The 15799-nt window shown below is 46.6% G+C and overlaps 1 protein-coding gene across 1 annotated transcript; it reads left to right on the top strand.

Moving 5' to 3' along the window:
- The first annotated feature begins 655 nt into the window (after nucleotides 1-655).
- Nucleotides 656-1615, top strand: LOC144275227 (olfactory receptor 14A16-like). The gene has a single exon (XM_077834410.1). It carries the CDS (start codon nucleotides 656-658, stop codon nucleotides 1613-1615), a length of 960 nt encoding a protein of 319 aa, XP_077690536.1.
- Nucleotides 1616-15799: the final 14184 nt, after the last annotated feature.

Genomic DNA, 15799 nt, shown 5'->3' on the forward strand with positions numbered 1-15799 from the left:
CAGCAGGAGAGTGAGTTTGTGTGTGTATGGGGGTGGGTTTTTGGAGGGGGGTGAGGGAGTGAGAGAACCTGGATTTGTGCAGGAAATGGCCTAACTTCATTATCATGCACATTGTGTAAAGAGTTGTCACTTTGGATGGGCTATCACCAGCAGGAGAGTGAATTTGTGTGGGGGGGTGGAGGGTGAGAAAACCTGGATTTGTGCTGGAAATGGCTTTTAGATAAGCTATTACCAGCAGGACAGTGGGGTGGGAGGAGGTATTGTTTCATATTCTCTGTGTATATATAGAGTCTGCTGCAGTTTCCACGGTATGCATCTGATGAAGTGAGCTGTAGCTCACGAAAGCTCATGCTCAAATAAATTCGTTAGTCTCTAAGGTGCCACAAGTACTCCTTTTCTTTCTGCGAATACAGACTAACACGGCTGTTACTCTGAAACCTGTCGTTAGTGTGGTAATGTGACTCCTTGATTGTCAGAGGCGAGGAGCACTAACAACACCTACTCATTGTAAGTGATGAGTTCTGTGCACCTTTGACATTCATAGAATGAGATATTAGGGAAAGGGGAATCAGAGCCATTCCCTCTGTCGCTCTAATCCTGACCATTGTCTTTCTCATTCCCTCCACAGACATCGCACAGTGTACTGCAGAAGAAAATGTCCAACCAAACTGCCATAACCGAGTTCCTTCTCCTGGGATTCTCTGACATTCGGGAGCTGCAGATTTTACACTTTGTGGTGTTTCTACTGCTTTACCTGATATCCCTGCTGGGGAACCTTCTCATCATCACAGCCAAAGCCCTTGACCGCCACCTTCACACCCCCATGTACTTCTTCCTGATGAATCTGTCCATCCTAGACCTCGGCTCCATCTCTGTCACCATCCCCAAATCCATGGCCAGTTCCCTCACGAACACCAGATCGATTTCTTATTCTGGATGTGTTGCCCAAGTCTTTCTCGTCTTCTTCTTCGCTTCAGCAGATTTTGCCTTACTGACCATCATGGCGTACGACCGATACGTCGCCATCTGCCAACCACTGCACTATGAGACAGTGATGAACAGGACAGCATGTGTCCAAATGGCAGCCAGTGCCTGGATCCCTGGAATTCTCTACTCTGCACTGCACACTGGGATCACCTTTGAAATCTCCTTCTGTGGAGGCAACGTGGTGGATCAGTTCTTCTGTGAAATCCCCCAGCTCCTCAATCTCTCCTGCTCTGACTTGTACCTCATTGAAGTTGGGTTTCTCATCTTTAGTTCATTCTTAGGCTTCAGCTGCTTTCTTTTCATCATTGTGTCATATGTTCAGATCTTCAAAGCAGTGCTGAGAATCCCCTCTAAGCAGGGTGAGCATAAAGCCTTCTCCACCTGCCTCCCTCACCTCACCGTGGTGTCCTTGTTCTTTAGTACTGCAACCTTTGCCTACCTGAAACCCACCTCCAGCTCAACCTCAGGTCTGAATCTCATAGTGGCTGTACTCTATTCTGTGTTGCCACCAATGATGAATCCGATCATCTACAGCATGAGAAACAAAGAGATCAAAGGTGCACTGAGTAAACAGATAGGTTGGAGGTTATTCACTAAGAACAAAATGTCCCTATGTCTCCTTCGGTAGCAATTTCATTCTGTATTTCTTTATAAATAAAATCTGATGACATTATTGCCTCCATGAGAAAATACTGTGCACTCTGTTTATGCGGAATTGGGTATTTGCACTAGTAAAGATACAGACAAACATGACTCAGGAAAAAAAGGAGTTTCTATAGGTTTACACCAATGTAAATAAGATTGGAATATATCATATACTGCTACCGATCACCATACTACCTGAGACCCTTGCCTATAAAATCAGTAGTCATAGCAGAGTCCCTGGTGAGGTCTTTGGCTCTTCTTATATCGTGGGATAAAAACTCAGATGGAGGTATCGATGCATTTGTTCTTTGTGTTTTTTGTTTGTTTGTTTGTCAGATTTTTAGCTTATTTTTGCTTAACTGGTTGATTGGTAGTTTGGTTTGTTTGTTTGTTTGTTTGTTTTAGGAGGTTTTGGCGGTGGAAAGGCCTGAGAAGATGGTGAGTGTTTGGTGAGATGGGATTTTCAATGTTTGTCCCTTCTTGGGAGTATCCATATGTCATCTCTTTGATGGGTTTTCTGAGCGAACTGAAGGTTTGCTCCCCACAATGACAAAAGAGTGCAAAAGAGGATTATGCATGGCTTAGTTCCTACTGACATGATTATGTGTAGATTGTTGGGATATTATTGTATTATTAATGATATGTGTCATAAATATAAAGGGAAGGGTAACCACCTTTCTCTCCACAGTGCTATAAAATCCCTCTTGGACAGAGGCAAAACCCTTTCACCTGTAAAGGGTTAAGAAGCTAAGATAACCTCGCTGGCACCTGACCAAAATGAGGAGACAAGATACTTTCAAAGCTGGAGGGGGGGAGGAACAAAGGGTATGTCTGTCTGTGTGATGCTTTTGCCAGAAAGAGGTCAGGAATGCAACTCAGAACTCCTGTAAAAAGTTAGTAAGTAATCTAGCTAGAAATGCATTAGATTTCTTTTGTTCAATGGCTGGTAAAATAGTTGTGCTGAATGGAATGTATATTCCTGGTTTTGTGTCTTTTTGTAACTTAAGGTTTTACCTGGAGGGATGCTCTATGTTTTGAATCTGATTACCCTGTAAGGTATTTACCATCCTGATTTTTAGAGAGGTCATTCTTTTACCTTTTCTTTCATTAAAATTCTTCTTTTAAGAACCTGATTGCTATTTCATTGTTCTTAAGATCCAAGGGTTTGGGTCTGTGTTCACCTGTACAAATTGGTGAGGATTTTGATCAAGCCTTTCCCAGGAAAGGGGGTGTAGGGCTTGGAGGGATATTTTGGGGGAAGACGTCTCCAAGTGGGCTCTTTCCCTGTTCTTTGTGTAACACGCTTGGTGGTGGCAGCACAGGGTTCAAGGACAAGGCAAAGTTTGTACCATGAGGAAGTTTTTAACCTAAGCTGGTAAGAATAAACTTAGGGGGTCTTTTATGCAGGTCCCCACATCTGTACCCTAGAGTTCAGAGTGGGGAAGGAACCTTAACAATATGTTAGTCACCTTTTTATTATTTTAACCTATAAATGAATATAGAATCATAGAAGATTAGGGTTGGAAGAGACCTCAGGAGGTCATCTAGTCCAATCCCCTGCTCAAAGCAGGACCAACGCCGACTAAATCACTCCAGTCAAGGCTTTGTCAAGCCAGGCCTTAAAAACCTCTAAGGATGGAGATTCCACCACCTCCCTAGGTAACCCTCCTAGTGAAATAGTGTTTCCTAATATCCCACCTAGACCTCCCCCACTGTAACTTGAGACCACTGCTCCTTGTTCTTTCATCTGCCACCACTGAGAACAGCCTAGCTCCATCCTCTTTGGAACCCCCCTTCAGGTTCTTGAAGGCTGCTAACAAATCCCCCCTCTCTTTTCTCTTCTGTAGACTGAATAACCCTAGTTCCCTCAGTCTCTCCTCATAAGTCATGTGCCCCAGCCCACTAACCATTTTCGTTGCTCTCCAATGGACTCTCTCCAATTTGTCCATATCCGTTCTGTTGTGGGGATGTAAAAACAGTGTCATTCTTGCTATGGTGGAAAGACTGTTTTAAAGTAAGTGACATGAACACTGGAGTCTGGGGTCTTCTTGTCTTCTTGTCTGGGGTCATTTTGTTCTAGCCCTGGTGTAAGTGGACAAGTGCCATCACGTGCACTGATCTGGTGTTCCATACGCCTTCCCGTGTAGATGTACTCACACCCAAGCTGAGAAAGGATCTCAGAAGTTGGCCTGTTAGTAGTATTAGAATATCATCTTTGTGCATGGTTGTGTACACTTCATATATGACAGACAAAAGCAGAGTATGTGATTAGCTAGAGAGACAGACAGACAGGACCATTCCTTGTCCTAACCCACAACCTCATTTAGTGATAATGATAGATTTCTATTTGATTGTGAATTACATGAGCTAGCTAGCTAGTGTGACAAAGTTTCTCCTCTACCTTGGTGGGTCTTGAGCTTATTGGCGGATTTGTTCACCTTGGAGCTTCACGGCAGCCCTCAGTTTGGCCGTTTTCGTGAACCCACAGTCCAGGTCAACTCCTCCTGTGTCTGACCAGGAGTTGGGAGGTTTGGGGGGAACCCGGGCTCGCCCTCAACTCCAGGGCCCTGTGGAATGCGGCTGTCAAGAGTGCCTCCTGGAACAGCTGTGCGACAGCTACAACTCTCTGGGCTACTTCCCCATGGCCTCCTCCCAACACCTTCTTTATCCTCACCATAGAACCTTCCTCCTGGTGTCCGATAATGCTTGTATTCCTCAGTCCTCCCACAGTCCACATTCTCACTCCTAGCGCCTCTTGCTCCCAGCTCCTTACACGTGCACCACAAACTGAAGTGAGCTCCTTTTTAAACCCAGGTGCCCTGATTAGCCTGCCTTAATTGATTCTACCAGCTTCTTGATTAGAACACTTGCAGCCAATCAGCCTGTCTGTCTTAATTGTCTCCAGAAGGTTCCTGATTGTTCTGGAACCTTCCCTGTTACCTTACCCAGGGGAAAGGGACCTACTTAACCTGGGGCTAATATATCTGCCTTCTACTACTCTCCTGTAGCCATCTGGCCCGACCCTGTCACACTAGATAATGAATAATCTATGGAAATTATTGTGCAAATTATTGTGCTTCTTTTCCTGTTAATGATTGTCTATGTCCAGATCATGATTTTCTTGTAAGTACTCCTTATTACGCATTATTTCACAAAGATTTTGTATGACTATATCTTACTCTGTCGCTCACTTACAAACAGCTCATCCTAATGCACTTAGTGTTTGAACTTTGAGCTGTTTTGACTGGATACATTTTTAACTTACTCTGGTTTGTTTGGAAGTATCACAGACGGGTTGAAAGAGACCTCAGGAGGCCATCTAGTCCAATCCCCTGCTCAAAGCAGGACCAACACCAACTAAATCATCCCAGACAAGGCTTAGTCAAGCCGGGCCTCAGGCCAATGCTCAGCTGATTTAAATTGGCATAGCTCTATTGAAGTCAGTAGATCTCTGAGAATTTACACCAGCTGAGGATCTGCTCCAAACACTCATGATTATGAATTTAAAACTCATTTCCTTTGAATATTCTGTACAATGGTCCTGATTCCACAGCCACTTCAGCACGTTCTTAACTTTAACCATATGAGTGGCCCCATTGAAGGTTTAAAGGTAAACTCATGTTTAAGTCCCCGTTGAATATGGGTTAGGGATATGGATAGGGCTTAAGGATAACCCCAAACTGATGTCAGATCCTGACACTCTTTCCATTTCTCTCCTTTCCCAGTCAAATAAAGCCCTGCAATTGGTGCATTGGAATTACTCTCCCCGTCTGGCTTCTTTCAAAAATTAGGATTCTGGGACCTGACGTGTCAGTGACTTTCAGCACCACACCGATGAATGGAGTAGAGAGAGAGATCAACATTGACAAGGACTTGCACAGAGAAAGGACGCAGTGCCACGGTCCATGTCATCAGTGTTAGGGGTATTCTGATGTGAGGCTCCCACAGTCACTCCAGTTGAAGCTGTTCCAGTCTGGAAAAATAATTAAAGAGTTATTGGAGCAGGGGGTCTGGACACGGGGTCTCCCAGGTGAGTGCTTTGGCCACCAGGCTACAGGGTAATTCTCATGTGCTCTCTCTCCCTCTCTGACCCAATGATTCTTTAATGATTTAATCCAAAGTGGAACAGCTTGAACAGGAGAGTTTGAGGGAGCCCCACATCAGAATATCCCACAGCCCATTGATTAGGACACTCACCCAAAAGGTGGCAGATCCCCCTTCAAATCCCTTCTCCTCCTCAGGCAGAGGGGGGACTTGAACTGGGGGTTTCCCCATGGCCAGGTAAGTACCCTAACCACTGGGCTAAAAGTTAAACAGGAGGGCCTTCTCCTTCTCACACAAAACACCGGAGGGGCCTGACCCAAGGAGAGGGTTCCCAGGTATGCATCACAAGCAGGGATAGGCGCCACCCAACAGTTCGACATAGGCAACTATCTCTGTGAGGGGGCGGAGCTTGGCACACTCGCGTCTAGTCATCGTCTCCCAGTGGTCAGGTTAGGCACCTCCCCACTGCATGCTGGCAACTGTGGATCCCATTTAGGTGTTTACCTCTCCTGTCATTGAACAGGGAGCCTGGGCTCCGAACACAAGCTTTAGGAATCATGGGGATTTTCTAAGTGCCTAAATGTTAGGTGCTGCAATGCTCATTGTTAGAATACCTAAAGGCAACATTTTTAAAGGTATTTAGGTGCCTGGTGGGATTTTCAAAAGCATTTAGGTACCTAAATCCAATTGAAATCAAAGCGTGTTTTGAAAGTCCTACTAGATGCTTAAATACCTTAAAAAAATCAGGCCCTAATTCCTTCTGTGAATCTAGCCCTGAGTGTCTGATATCCCCGAAGAGGCTTTAACAGTATCATCCCAGAAGACTGAAGACAGATCCAAAAACCATATTTTTGAGCCCTTCCTAACACTGAAGGGCTTTGTAAACTGCAGCCATATCCAGACATGGGTTCTACAAATGGCCCTGTCCTTTTAAAATGAGCCAGACACAGACCCCAGGACCAAAGACTCATGAGTTTGAGGTTTTAAAATATAAGGCTGCTCCAATCTCAGCTGAGATAGGGACCACCTCACCTCTAGATCGTGCAGAACAATCTGGTCCCAGCAGGGTACATGAGAAAGGCTGATATTCATTGGATAGCTGACAGTCAGTGGTAGCTGGGTAGCTTTGAAAATGAGGCCTCTTTGAAAATGCCAGCTGAGGGCTTTGTCAAGTGGAAAATGATCTATTGTTAGATTTTACAAATGGCCCCTCTCTTCATCATTGGCCAAACAGAAACATCCATCCCTGAGCTTTGCAGTGTTCAACATCCAGCCTTGCCTTCATCACTTCCTAGGGGTGCACAGGGACCATTCCTCCGCTAGGCTGTGAGTGACTATATTGGCATAAGCATCAAAGTTTGTGCCTTGTGATGGCTTCATGGTGGCCTTAAGAAATGGACTGGGGATCTTTGTGCGGTTCCTAGAAGACGTGTCCCCAGCACACAAACATCATCATTACTGGAAATAGATTTGCATCCTTGTGCTCCATTACTATAGAGAGGTCCAGAAGTATGCAGAAAGGAATCCTCTGTCCTATATAGCAAGGGTCCCTCCAGGGCAGGGGAGAAGCACACGTCTGGGGAATGGGGAGCGAGGGAAGATCGCACAGCTGCCACCTGGGCTTCTATACGTACTAGTGAAAAATGTCAGACTTCAGAACCTTGGGCTAATCATCTGGCCACTGAGGGTTAGCGTGGTGCAAAGAAAATTAGGATACAAGGGGACAAGACAGAAATCTCTGTATATTAAGTCTGGGATATTCAAAGGGGTCTAAGGACATTAGTTGCCTAACTCCCATTGTGCAGTCAATGGGAGCTGGGCACGTAATTCCCTGAAGCCATTCTGAAAATCCCTGTCACAGCTCATGGCCCTCAGTGAAAGTTCACTGTACGGTTCCAGATTCTGCAGCACCCACAGCCCCTTGTGTCTGCTCTAATTGCACAGGATGCTGCAGAGTCAGTCACTGGTTCCTCCAGAGGGCCAAGCCCATTCCTCCAGGGGTCTCTCCAGGGAAATCAGTGATTTTGCACCCAGGATACATTGGGTCCCTTCTGCTGAGCTGTTTTCTACTCTCTCCCCTGCTAGTGCCCCCTGGGGATAATCACTGCTCTGTGCTCCTCACGGGTTTCCTAGGGGATGCCCCACTTGGTCTGATTGCTTTGGTTGCTCTCAGTAACTGAATCCCTGGGCTGATGTTATGTCCCTGGCACACCATGCTTGGTGCACCACGCTGTGGCAGGGCCTGGGAATAGATTGTGCCCCAATAAGGCAACTATAGAGAGCCTTCGGCCCCTGAACATTTGAGAGGAGCTGAGGTCTCAGTTCACACCCTATTTCCATGTGGAAGCTACAAACATTGTCGAGCAGGATGGGACAGGCTGGCTTGGGAGATAAGAGATGAAGTTGCTGCTTTCACCTCTAAGTCACCTGTCCAAACCCAGCCCCACTGAGCAGGAGCCAAGGGCTAAATCCGCAAAAGCATTTCGGTGCCTAAGTCCAAAATTTACACCCTCAAAAGCTCTGCTCAGCTGCTGCCTAACCTGTAAGCACCTACATGTCCCTGGATAAAGTCCACTGTGGTTGCTATTGCAGAGGGATTCAGATGGTGGTGTATCAGTTGTAGAAACCCAAGGTTTGCTCCAATAGGCTCTTTTGCAAATGATAGGTGTAATGTTTCTGAAGTTCAGGTGAAGCCCAGGCCTTAGAACTTGAGAAGATAGACACAGGGCATGGATTATAGAGGGGTTTAGGCACCTACCTATTCTAATAGGTGCCCAGTGGGATTTACAAGAGCACCTAAGCAGGTTAGGTGCCTAACTCCCATTGAACGTACATGGGATTTAGCCACCTGGCTTACTTAGGAGCTTTGATTAATCTCCCTAGGTGCCTGTCTCCATCGGTAGGTGCCTAAATGCCTTGAGCAATGCAAGATGGTATATTTCTGAGGTACAAGGCTGGGAGCTGGAGGCATCTGGCTGGTGCCTTTCTCTGTGTGATTCACGAGTGGATCTGGGAGCATTCATGCAATCTAGCTGGGTGTGGGGCTTCACATGCTTCTGGACTGAGTGATAGCACCTGGAGGGGTTTGCTGTTAGTCGCTAGCAGAGCATTGTGAGAGACACACCAGGCTAGTGAATTCAGGAGCCACAGCCATCCCACAGTCCCAGGTTGCAGCCTGGGGAACACCATCACACACTCCCACTCTGCCTAGGCACATAGCATGATGGGAATGCTTTGCCCAAATGATGACTTTTGGCTGGTGTTGGATCACAAGACACTTTGTTATTGGGGCAGGGGTAATAAAGGGTTTGTGTATCCTTCTTGTGTGAATCAAGGGCAGCAGAACTGTGCTTGACATGCCCTGACTGAGGAACTCACCCTCAAGTAAACTGCACTTGCTAAGCAGGGGTCATGGGTGCCAAAGGCCAGTGAAGCTGGGTGGGTGGATGTGTGCAGGATGGCTGGCAGAGGCCAGAGCAAATGCCCGGACAGTGGAGAGAGCAAGGTGCCTTTCTCTCCGTCCACCAGGATGGGCGGTGAATGCCACAGATGCACCTCTGAACTCTGGGTCTTCGCTGACCAAGGACAACAGCTGTGAGTGGGGTGTGGTGAAGGGATGGGCACGTTACAGGAACTTTTGGTTGCTGGACTTAAGAACCTGAGGCAAAAGGACACAGCCCAACATACTCTGGGGTGGGTGTTTTGCTCATGGTTTATGTTATGAATCCTGCTTGCAGTGTTTTCCCAAGTTAATACCAGCTTACTTTCCCCCTTTTTATTAAAAGTTTCTTTTCTACACTCGGACTCTGTGCTTGTGAGAGGGGAAGTGTTACCTCTAGAGGTGCCCAACGGGGGATGTGTAATTGTCCCAGGTTACTAGTTGGGGGCTCAAGCCGGTGTTGTGTTGCATTGTTGAAAAGGACTCCCTAGATATTGAACCCGACCCTTGTTGCTGCCGACTCCAACTGGCAGAAGGGCTACGCAGGTTTCTTAAAAGTGGAGGGCAGGTTCTCAGTTGGTCTAAATCATTATAGCTGGGTAGGTGCGACTGTGCGGTGCTGCCGGCTGGGAGAGCAGCCTGAGGCAGAAGCCTCCAGCTCGCATGATATTCCAGGCAGGACTGAGTCTCCATGAGACGAAACCTAAAGAAGAGAATGACCTGGAGTCTCTGGCTCCCATTCGGTGCTCTAAGAGGAGGAGCGCCATGTCTCTCCAGCCACCCCAATCCACCTCACCGAGGTCTGCCAGGAGCACCCAGGAAACGTACGCCGGCTGTCAGTCCTACTGCACCGTCTGCCGTGAAGGCAAGGAGCTGCTGCTGTACAGCAATTCAGTACCGCATCTGCCAGCAGCACCCAGGAGACGTACGGTGAGCTGAGCGGGCTCCCTGCTTGCCGTGGTATGGCATCTGCATGGATTACCCAGGAACAAAGGCGCAAAACGATTCTCTGCCTTTGCTATCACAGAAGGAGGGAAGTGGGGGGTCCTGACGACATGTATCCAGAATCACGTGCGACAATGTTTGTGCCCCATCAGGCATTGGGAGCTTAACCCAGAATTCCAATGGGCAGCGGAGACTGCAGGAACTGTGGGATAGCTACTCACAGTGCACCGCTCTGTAAATCAATGCAAGCCACGATATTGACGACACACTCCACCGACTTAATGCGTTTAGTGGGGATATACGCGATTGACTGAATAAAATCAGTTTCTAAAAATTGACTTCTATAAAATTGACCTTATTTCGTAGTGTAGACATACCCTAAGAGAGTTAAGCATCTAACTCCCATTGTGCAGACAATGGGCATTGGGCACCTGTTTCCCTGAAACCACTCTGAAAATCTCTGTCATAGCTCACATCCTGGAGCAAGGGTCCACTGTATTGTTCCAGATTCTGCAGCACCCACACCCCCTTGCTTCTGCTCTAATTGCACAGCATGCTGCAGAGTCGGTTACAGGTCCCCCCAGAGGGCCGAGCCCATTCCTGTGGCCTCTCCACGGAAATCAGCAATTAGTACCCAGGATACATGGTGACCATTCTGTTGAGCTGTTTTCTACTCACTAGATATTACCTCGCCCACCTTGTCTCTCTGTTCCTGGAAAAGCCATCTTTAGAGAGCAGGACAGTCCCTGGTCTTCGCTTCCAGCACTGGACACATGAAAGGAGAGGAGCTCTCCGTTCACACCCCATGTCCACATGAATGCCATAGCCATCTCAGCGCAGGATGGGAAATGCTGGCTTGGGAGATAACAGATGAAGCGGCTGCTTTCATGTCTAGGTCACCTATTCAACCCAGCCCCAGTGAGCAGTGCCCCAGTGTCCTCCCCTTCCGAGTGCTGTGAAAAATTGGTTTTGTGCCTCATCTCCTTGGACACGTCATGAAAGCACCCACCAAACATCTCATCCATCCAAACTAGAATGCATTAATCCCCTGTGAGCAGCCTCAGCAGAGACCATGGACCAGCGCGGACCTGAAGAGATCATCTCAAAATGGGAGAGGGTAGATCGGGCTCCCACTCCCCTTCACTACATGGTCTCTCCATGGAGATTGCGATAGCCATCAAAGGAGCCAATTGTTGCCAGTCAAAGTAAAGGTGGGTTCTGTAGGGATGGGCTTTAGTGTGGAACCAGAACCTCAGATCCTAAGCCCCCTCACCTGAGCTTTGGGGAAGTGAGGATCCCAAGAAAGAGCCCAGTGTCTGAGCTGGGCCCATCTCAAATTAATTTGCAATTTCCTGATAGAAATAGTCTTCTTCTGTCAGCCACACAACCCTCAGCTCTTACATAGCAGGGAAGGTCCGGTCCTGATCCCACTGCCATCACTAGCAATGCTCCCACTGACTTCAGCAGTTCCAGGGGTTGATCATAGAGGTGCACACCATGTGTTCAGTAGAGCAAATTTCTCCAAGGAAATTTCTTCACTTCACAGGTTTTTGTTTCATTTTTTCCCCATTCCATAGAGAGGTGGCCACATCAAGCAAAGGACATTTGTATGGATGGAAATGTAGGTGGGGAAGGAAATGAAGTCCAGTGTTGCACAGTTAGGAACGGAGAGAGCTACAAACATGGGCTGGGGCTTCCAAGCTGTCTTACCCCAGTTCAAACAGAGAGACATTAATGGCATCCCTGTGTGTTCCCCCACTGGTCATTGGTGCGGATACGCTCCCCCCATGGAAACCAGGAGTGATTCCACTGGACTCAGTGAGACTCATTCTTCTCGCCCTCAGCCTGGTGTAAATAAAGAGTAACTCTAGTCGAGGAAATGGAGCTGTTTCTCCTCTTACTCACCCAGTGAGTAACTCAACAGAGTTAGGCCATGTCGACACTATGGACCTTACAGTTTTTCCCTTTACCGCCGTGTCTACCCTTCGGATCTTACTACCTTTACCGCTTGTGTCGGTCAAACTTTGTCAGTCGGGGTGGCTTTTTCACATCCCGACCAACAAAATTGGTAGTGTAGACAAAGCTTAAGGTGGGGGCTTTTGGTTAACTTATTGTTAGTTATGTTAATTGAAGGATGAATTCACAGCCGTCAATCTCAATGAGGTCTGTGATTGATCCCATCGTTAGTACCTCACAGTTTAACAAATGACAAACAAATTTGCCCTTGGTCAAATGACAACAAATTTGGAACTCGAATGCTACCCCGGGCCTGCCCAAGGCACCCAAATTTCAAAGCTATCCGAGCAACCATTCAGCTTCTAGTGCACGTCCAGAAACTGAGCTTTAAACCATACAAAATGGCGGGAATGGAAATCCTCTAGTTCTCCTTCTGTATTGGCACAAGAGCACAATCCAACACACAGACTTTCTTAAATTGCATTCTCATTTTGAGTCCCCCAAGATTTAGTGGGGGCCATGCACTACCTTGGGTAAAATGAGACAGATTGAGACCATTTTGACCTGCCTCACATCAATAGTTTGATCTCTAGCTTTGAGCAAAATAAACAAACCTAGAAACTTGTAACGGGGCTCATATCTCCACAACCCTTGGCTCAAATGACCCCACATTTAGGTCACTAATCCTACCCTGCACCCTCCTAAGGCACATTAAATTTCAAAAGAATCTGACTAACCATGTCTTCTGTTTTTTCCTTTCCTTTTTTTTTTTTTAAAGAAAGGAGGATCTTTAAACAGAAGTCATGGTGCAACCTCAAGTAGAAGGGCGTTGCTGTGGTGGTAATAATATTCATCAGTTCATTTACTGGTTGGGTACCCATCTTGCAGGTTTCTATGAACTCTGCTATTGGAATATTCCAGGAGCATTGAGATGGGATTGTGATGTTCAGCAATGAGAATCTCAGAGACAGGAACAAACAAAAAACTCAACATCACGGTACAGATATTTAGCTCATGTAACCTGGCCGAGTTCCATAGCACTCTGCCAATTTACATTCGCTGAGGAACTGGTCTAATTGACTTCAGTGGGGCTGGGGCTGATTTACACAACAGCTGTTTGGGGATCTGGACCCTTTGAGTCCAAGGCAGCTAGAGGTGATTTACAGAAACTGGGGCACTGACCCATTCACTCCAGTGGAGCTACCCTGATTTGAACTTGCTGAGGATCGGAACCATTGATTCCAATAGGTCTCGGGCTGATTTCTACTCTCTGGCTCTTTGCATTTCATCAGTTTCTCTGACATGAATGTCTCGTGTAAATTACACATTTTTAAACAGTGCATCTGCAGCCAAAGGAGCCTTTTATTTTAATGTTGTCTGCCGGAAGGAAAACAATGTTACGACTGAGAAAGAAAGAAAGAAAGAAAGAAAGAAAGAAAGAAAGAAAGAAAGAAAGAAAGAAAGAAAGAAAGAAAGACCTGGGCTATTCATCCCAATAAAAGTTGAAGATCAGATGCAGAAAATCTCCACAACACTGTCCCCAGTTCTGTCCCAAGTGGGAATGAATTGCTCTGTCACCTTTGCAAGTTATACTTGTAATTCATCCCAGTGGACAAAGAGCTAGGAAAGAGGAGACTGGTTACGAATGTTTGAATCTTCTTTGGTTCAGTTTCACAGGCAAAGGATATGGGTTGGAAACTGCATCATGGGCCAGATCCTCAGCTGGTGTAAATGGATGTAGCTCCCTGGAAGTCAGTGAGTCAGATCCCCAAGTAGTGTAAATAGCCCTCGCTACTATGAAGTCAGTGGAAGTGTATCAGTTTACACAAACTCAGGACCTGGTCCTTAGTTTTTAGTGTTTGTCTCTTAGTGAGGAACTTCAAGCAGCCAGGGCAGCCTGAGCTGTGGGTTCCTCTGGTGGCTGCATCCCAAGAGCTGCTGGTGCAATACAGGAGAAAAACATCTCTGCTCCCCTAGAGGTGACTATGTGGAGTTAATGAAGGAACAGGCTATTCCAGGCCAACTGAGACTCTGGTGCCAAGAGGCTCTTAGCTATTGTAGATCCATGTCTGTGCTACAAATATATGTTTTATTTTGCCATCCTGTGGGGACCCCCTTTGTGATCCAGCCCTGCCTTGTTTTTAGCTAAAGGTCCTTCAAGAGATGCTGTCATCATGTGAGATGTAGGGCAGGTGCTGTTCCCCCTCTGGGGGGTTAGGGTCAACTAGGGCAGGTTGTCAGGATGGTTTGCTCCTGAGGTGAGAGCAGAGCTGGGCTCACAGCCCTGGAGACCTGATTCAGCTATTTAGCCCCAGAGCAGGGATATCTTGGGCTCTGACCTTGTTTGAAGCCGCCACAAACCAGGATCAGCTCGAGAGCTGGGAGTGTCTTTCAGTCCCTGATCCCATTTAGTCCATCACCTTTCACCCAAGCCTGCCCTAGGAGGGAAGCAGGGAGGACCCATCTGTGCTAGGAACTGCAGAGAGACCCCCACAACTCAGGACATCCAGCGAAGGGATGCGACAACAGCTGGTGAATACGACAGTGATGGGGGCATGAGAGAGAGAGAGAGAGAGAACCAAACAATCCTGGCAGTGGGTGAATAGATAGATAGATAGATAGATAATGACCAATGATTCCTAACACAGTCGGATCAAATGCATTGCAAATTGGAATAAAGACCAACAAAGTAAGTTTTCTATTTCAATTACATATGTTAGAGTATTAATATATGGGGCAAATTTAATATCAGAAATATGAATTGCAATTAGAACTCTTGAAGACTTTTACTATCAAATTATGCAGATATCTAGAGATGATCAGATTTTTTTCCATCAGAAAAAAATGACTTTTCATTGAGGTTGTGGGAACCAAACAGTTTCAGCCGAAAACTGTTGGAACCTGAAAATTTTTAGGCATAATGAAAACAAGTTTTCATTGTTATGGATATCAGAGATTTTCCATGAAAATATATTCAAATGAAAACTGAATTTTCCTTTGAAATAAAGTAGAAATTGTCTGACTACTCCTACCTGGAAACTTAGCTTTTTGCCAGGGTGGGGAACATGAATATTGTCCAATAACACCATAATTTCCAACCCCATTCCCTCTACTGCAACCGTGTTTGTCTGTTTCAAAGGGGTAGCTGCAGGATGGTAAAACTGAGTAAGTAGCAAAGTTGGTCGCCCAGAGAATGTGTTTTAAACATACTAACCTCTCTAAACTAAAGCCCCGAGAGTCGAAGCTCCCAGACAAAGGCTGTCTCTCTTTATCCTACCCAAGGACAGGCAGGAGGCTGATGGAACTAGAACCCAGATCTCCACTTCTACCATCATAGCCTCTGTCCCACACTGCTGCCTGCTAAACAAAAATACTGTCAACATGTGCACAGAACATGCACATAGGAAGACACAATCCATCCCCAAAAGAGTTCACATTCAAAGTACACAAGACAGACAAAGGGAAGGGGAGGAAAGAGAGGCAGCAGTCTCTCCATGGTCACGAAGTGACAGAGGCAAGGCTAGAACAGAAGTCTCCTGACTCACACAGCACAGAAATAAAGTCACAGGGGGGAACCACACAACCTAGCAGTAACTGAGCAATGCGACCAGCCCACCATCACCCAGCAATGGGAGTGCAGCTGGGATCTGGTGCCATAAATCAACGTGTAAATAGGCATCAGGCAGTATGTGGGATGTTGGGGTGGAATCATCACAGAAAAGCTGCCATGCGGGAAGCTGGGTGATTCTGTGCTGTATTTCTCAGTTAAGTGGGAATCAGACT

Source organism: Eretmochelys imbricata, chromosome 14 (genome assembly GCF_965152235.1).
Source record: "Eretmochelys imbricata isolate rEreImb1 chromosome 14, rEreImb1.hap1, whole genome shotgun sequence".
NCBI classification, from domain to species: domain Eukaryota; kingdom Metazoa; phylum Chordata; order Testudines; family Cheloniidae; genus Eretmochelys; species Eretmochelys imbricata.

Bases quoted from the DNA above. Each gene is read 5' to 3' on its own strand.
- LOC144275227 (XM_077834410.1), top strand. From the start codon at position 656: ATGTCCAACCAAACTGCCATAACCGAGTTCCTTCTCCTGGGATTCTCT.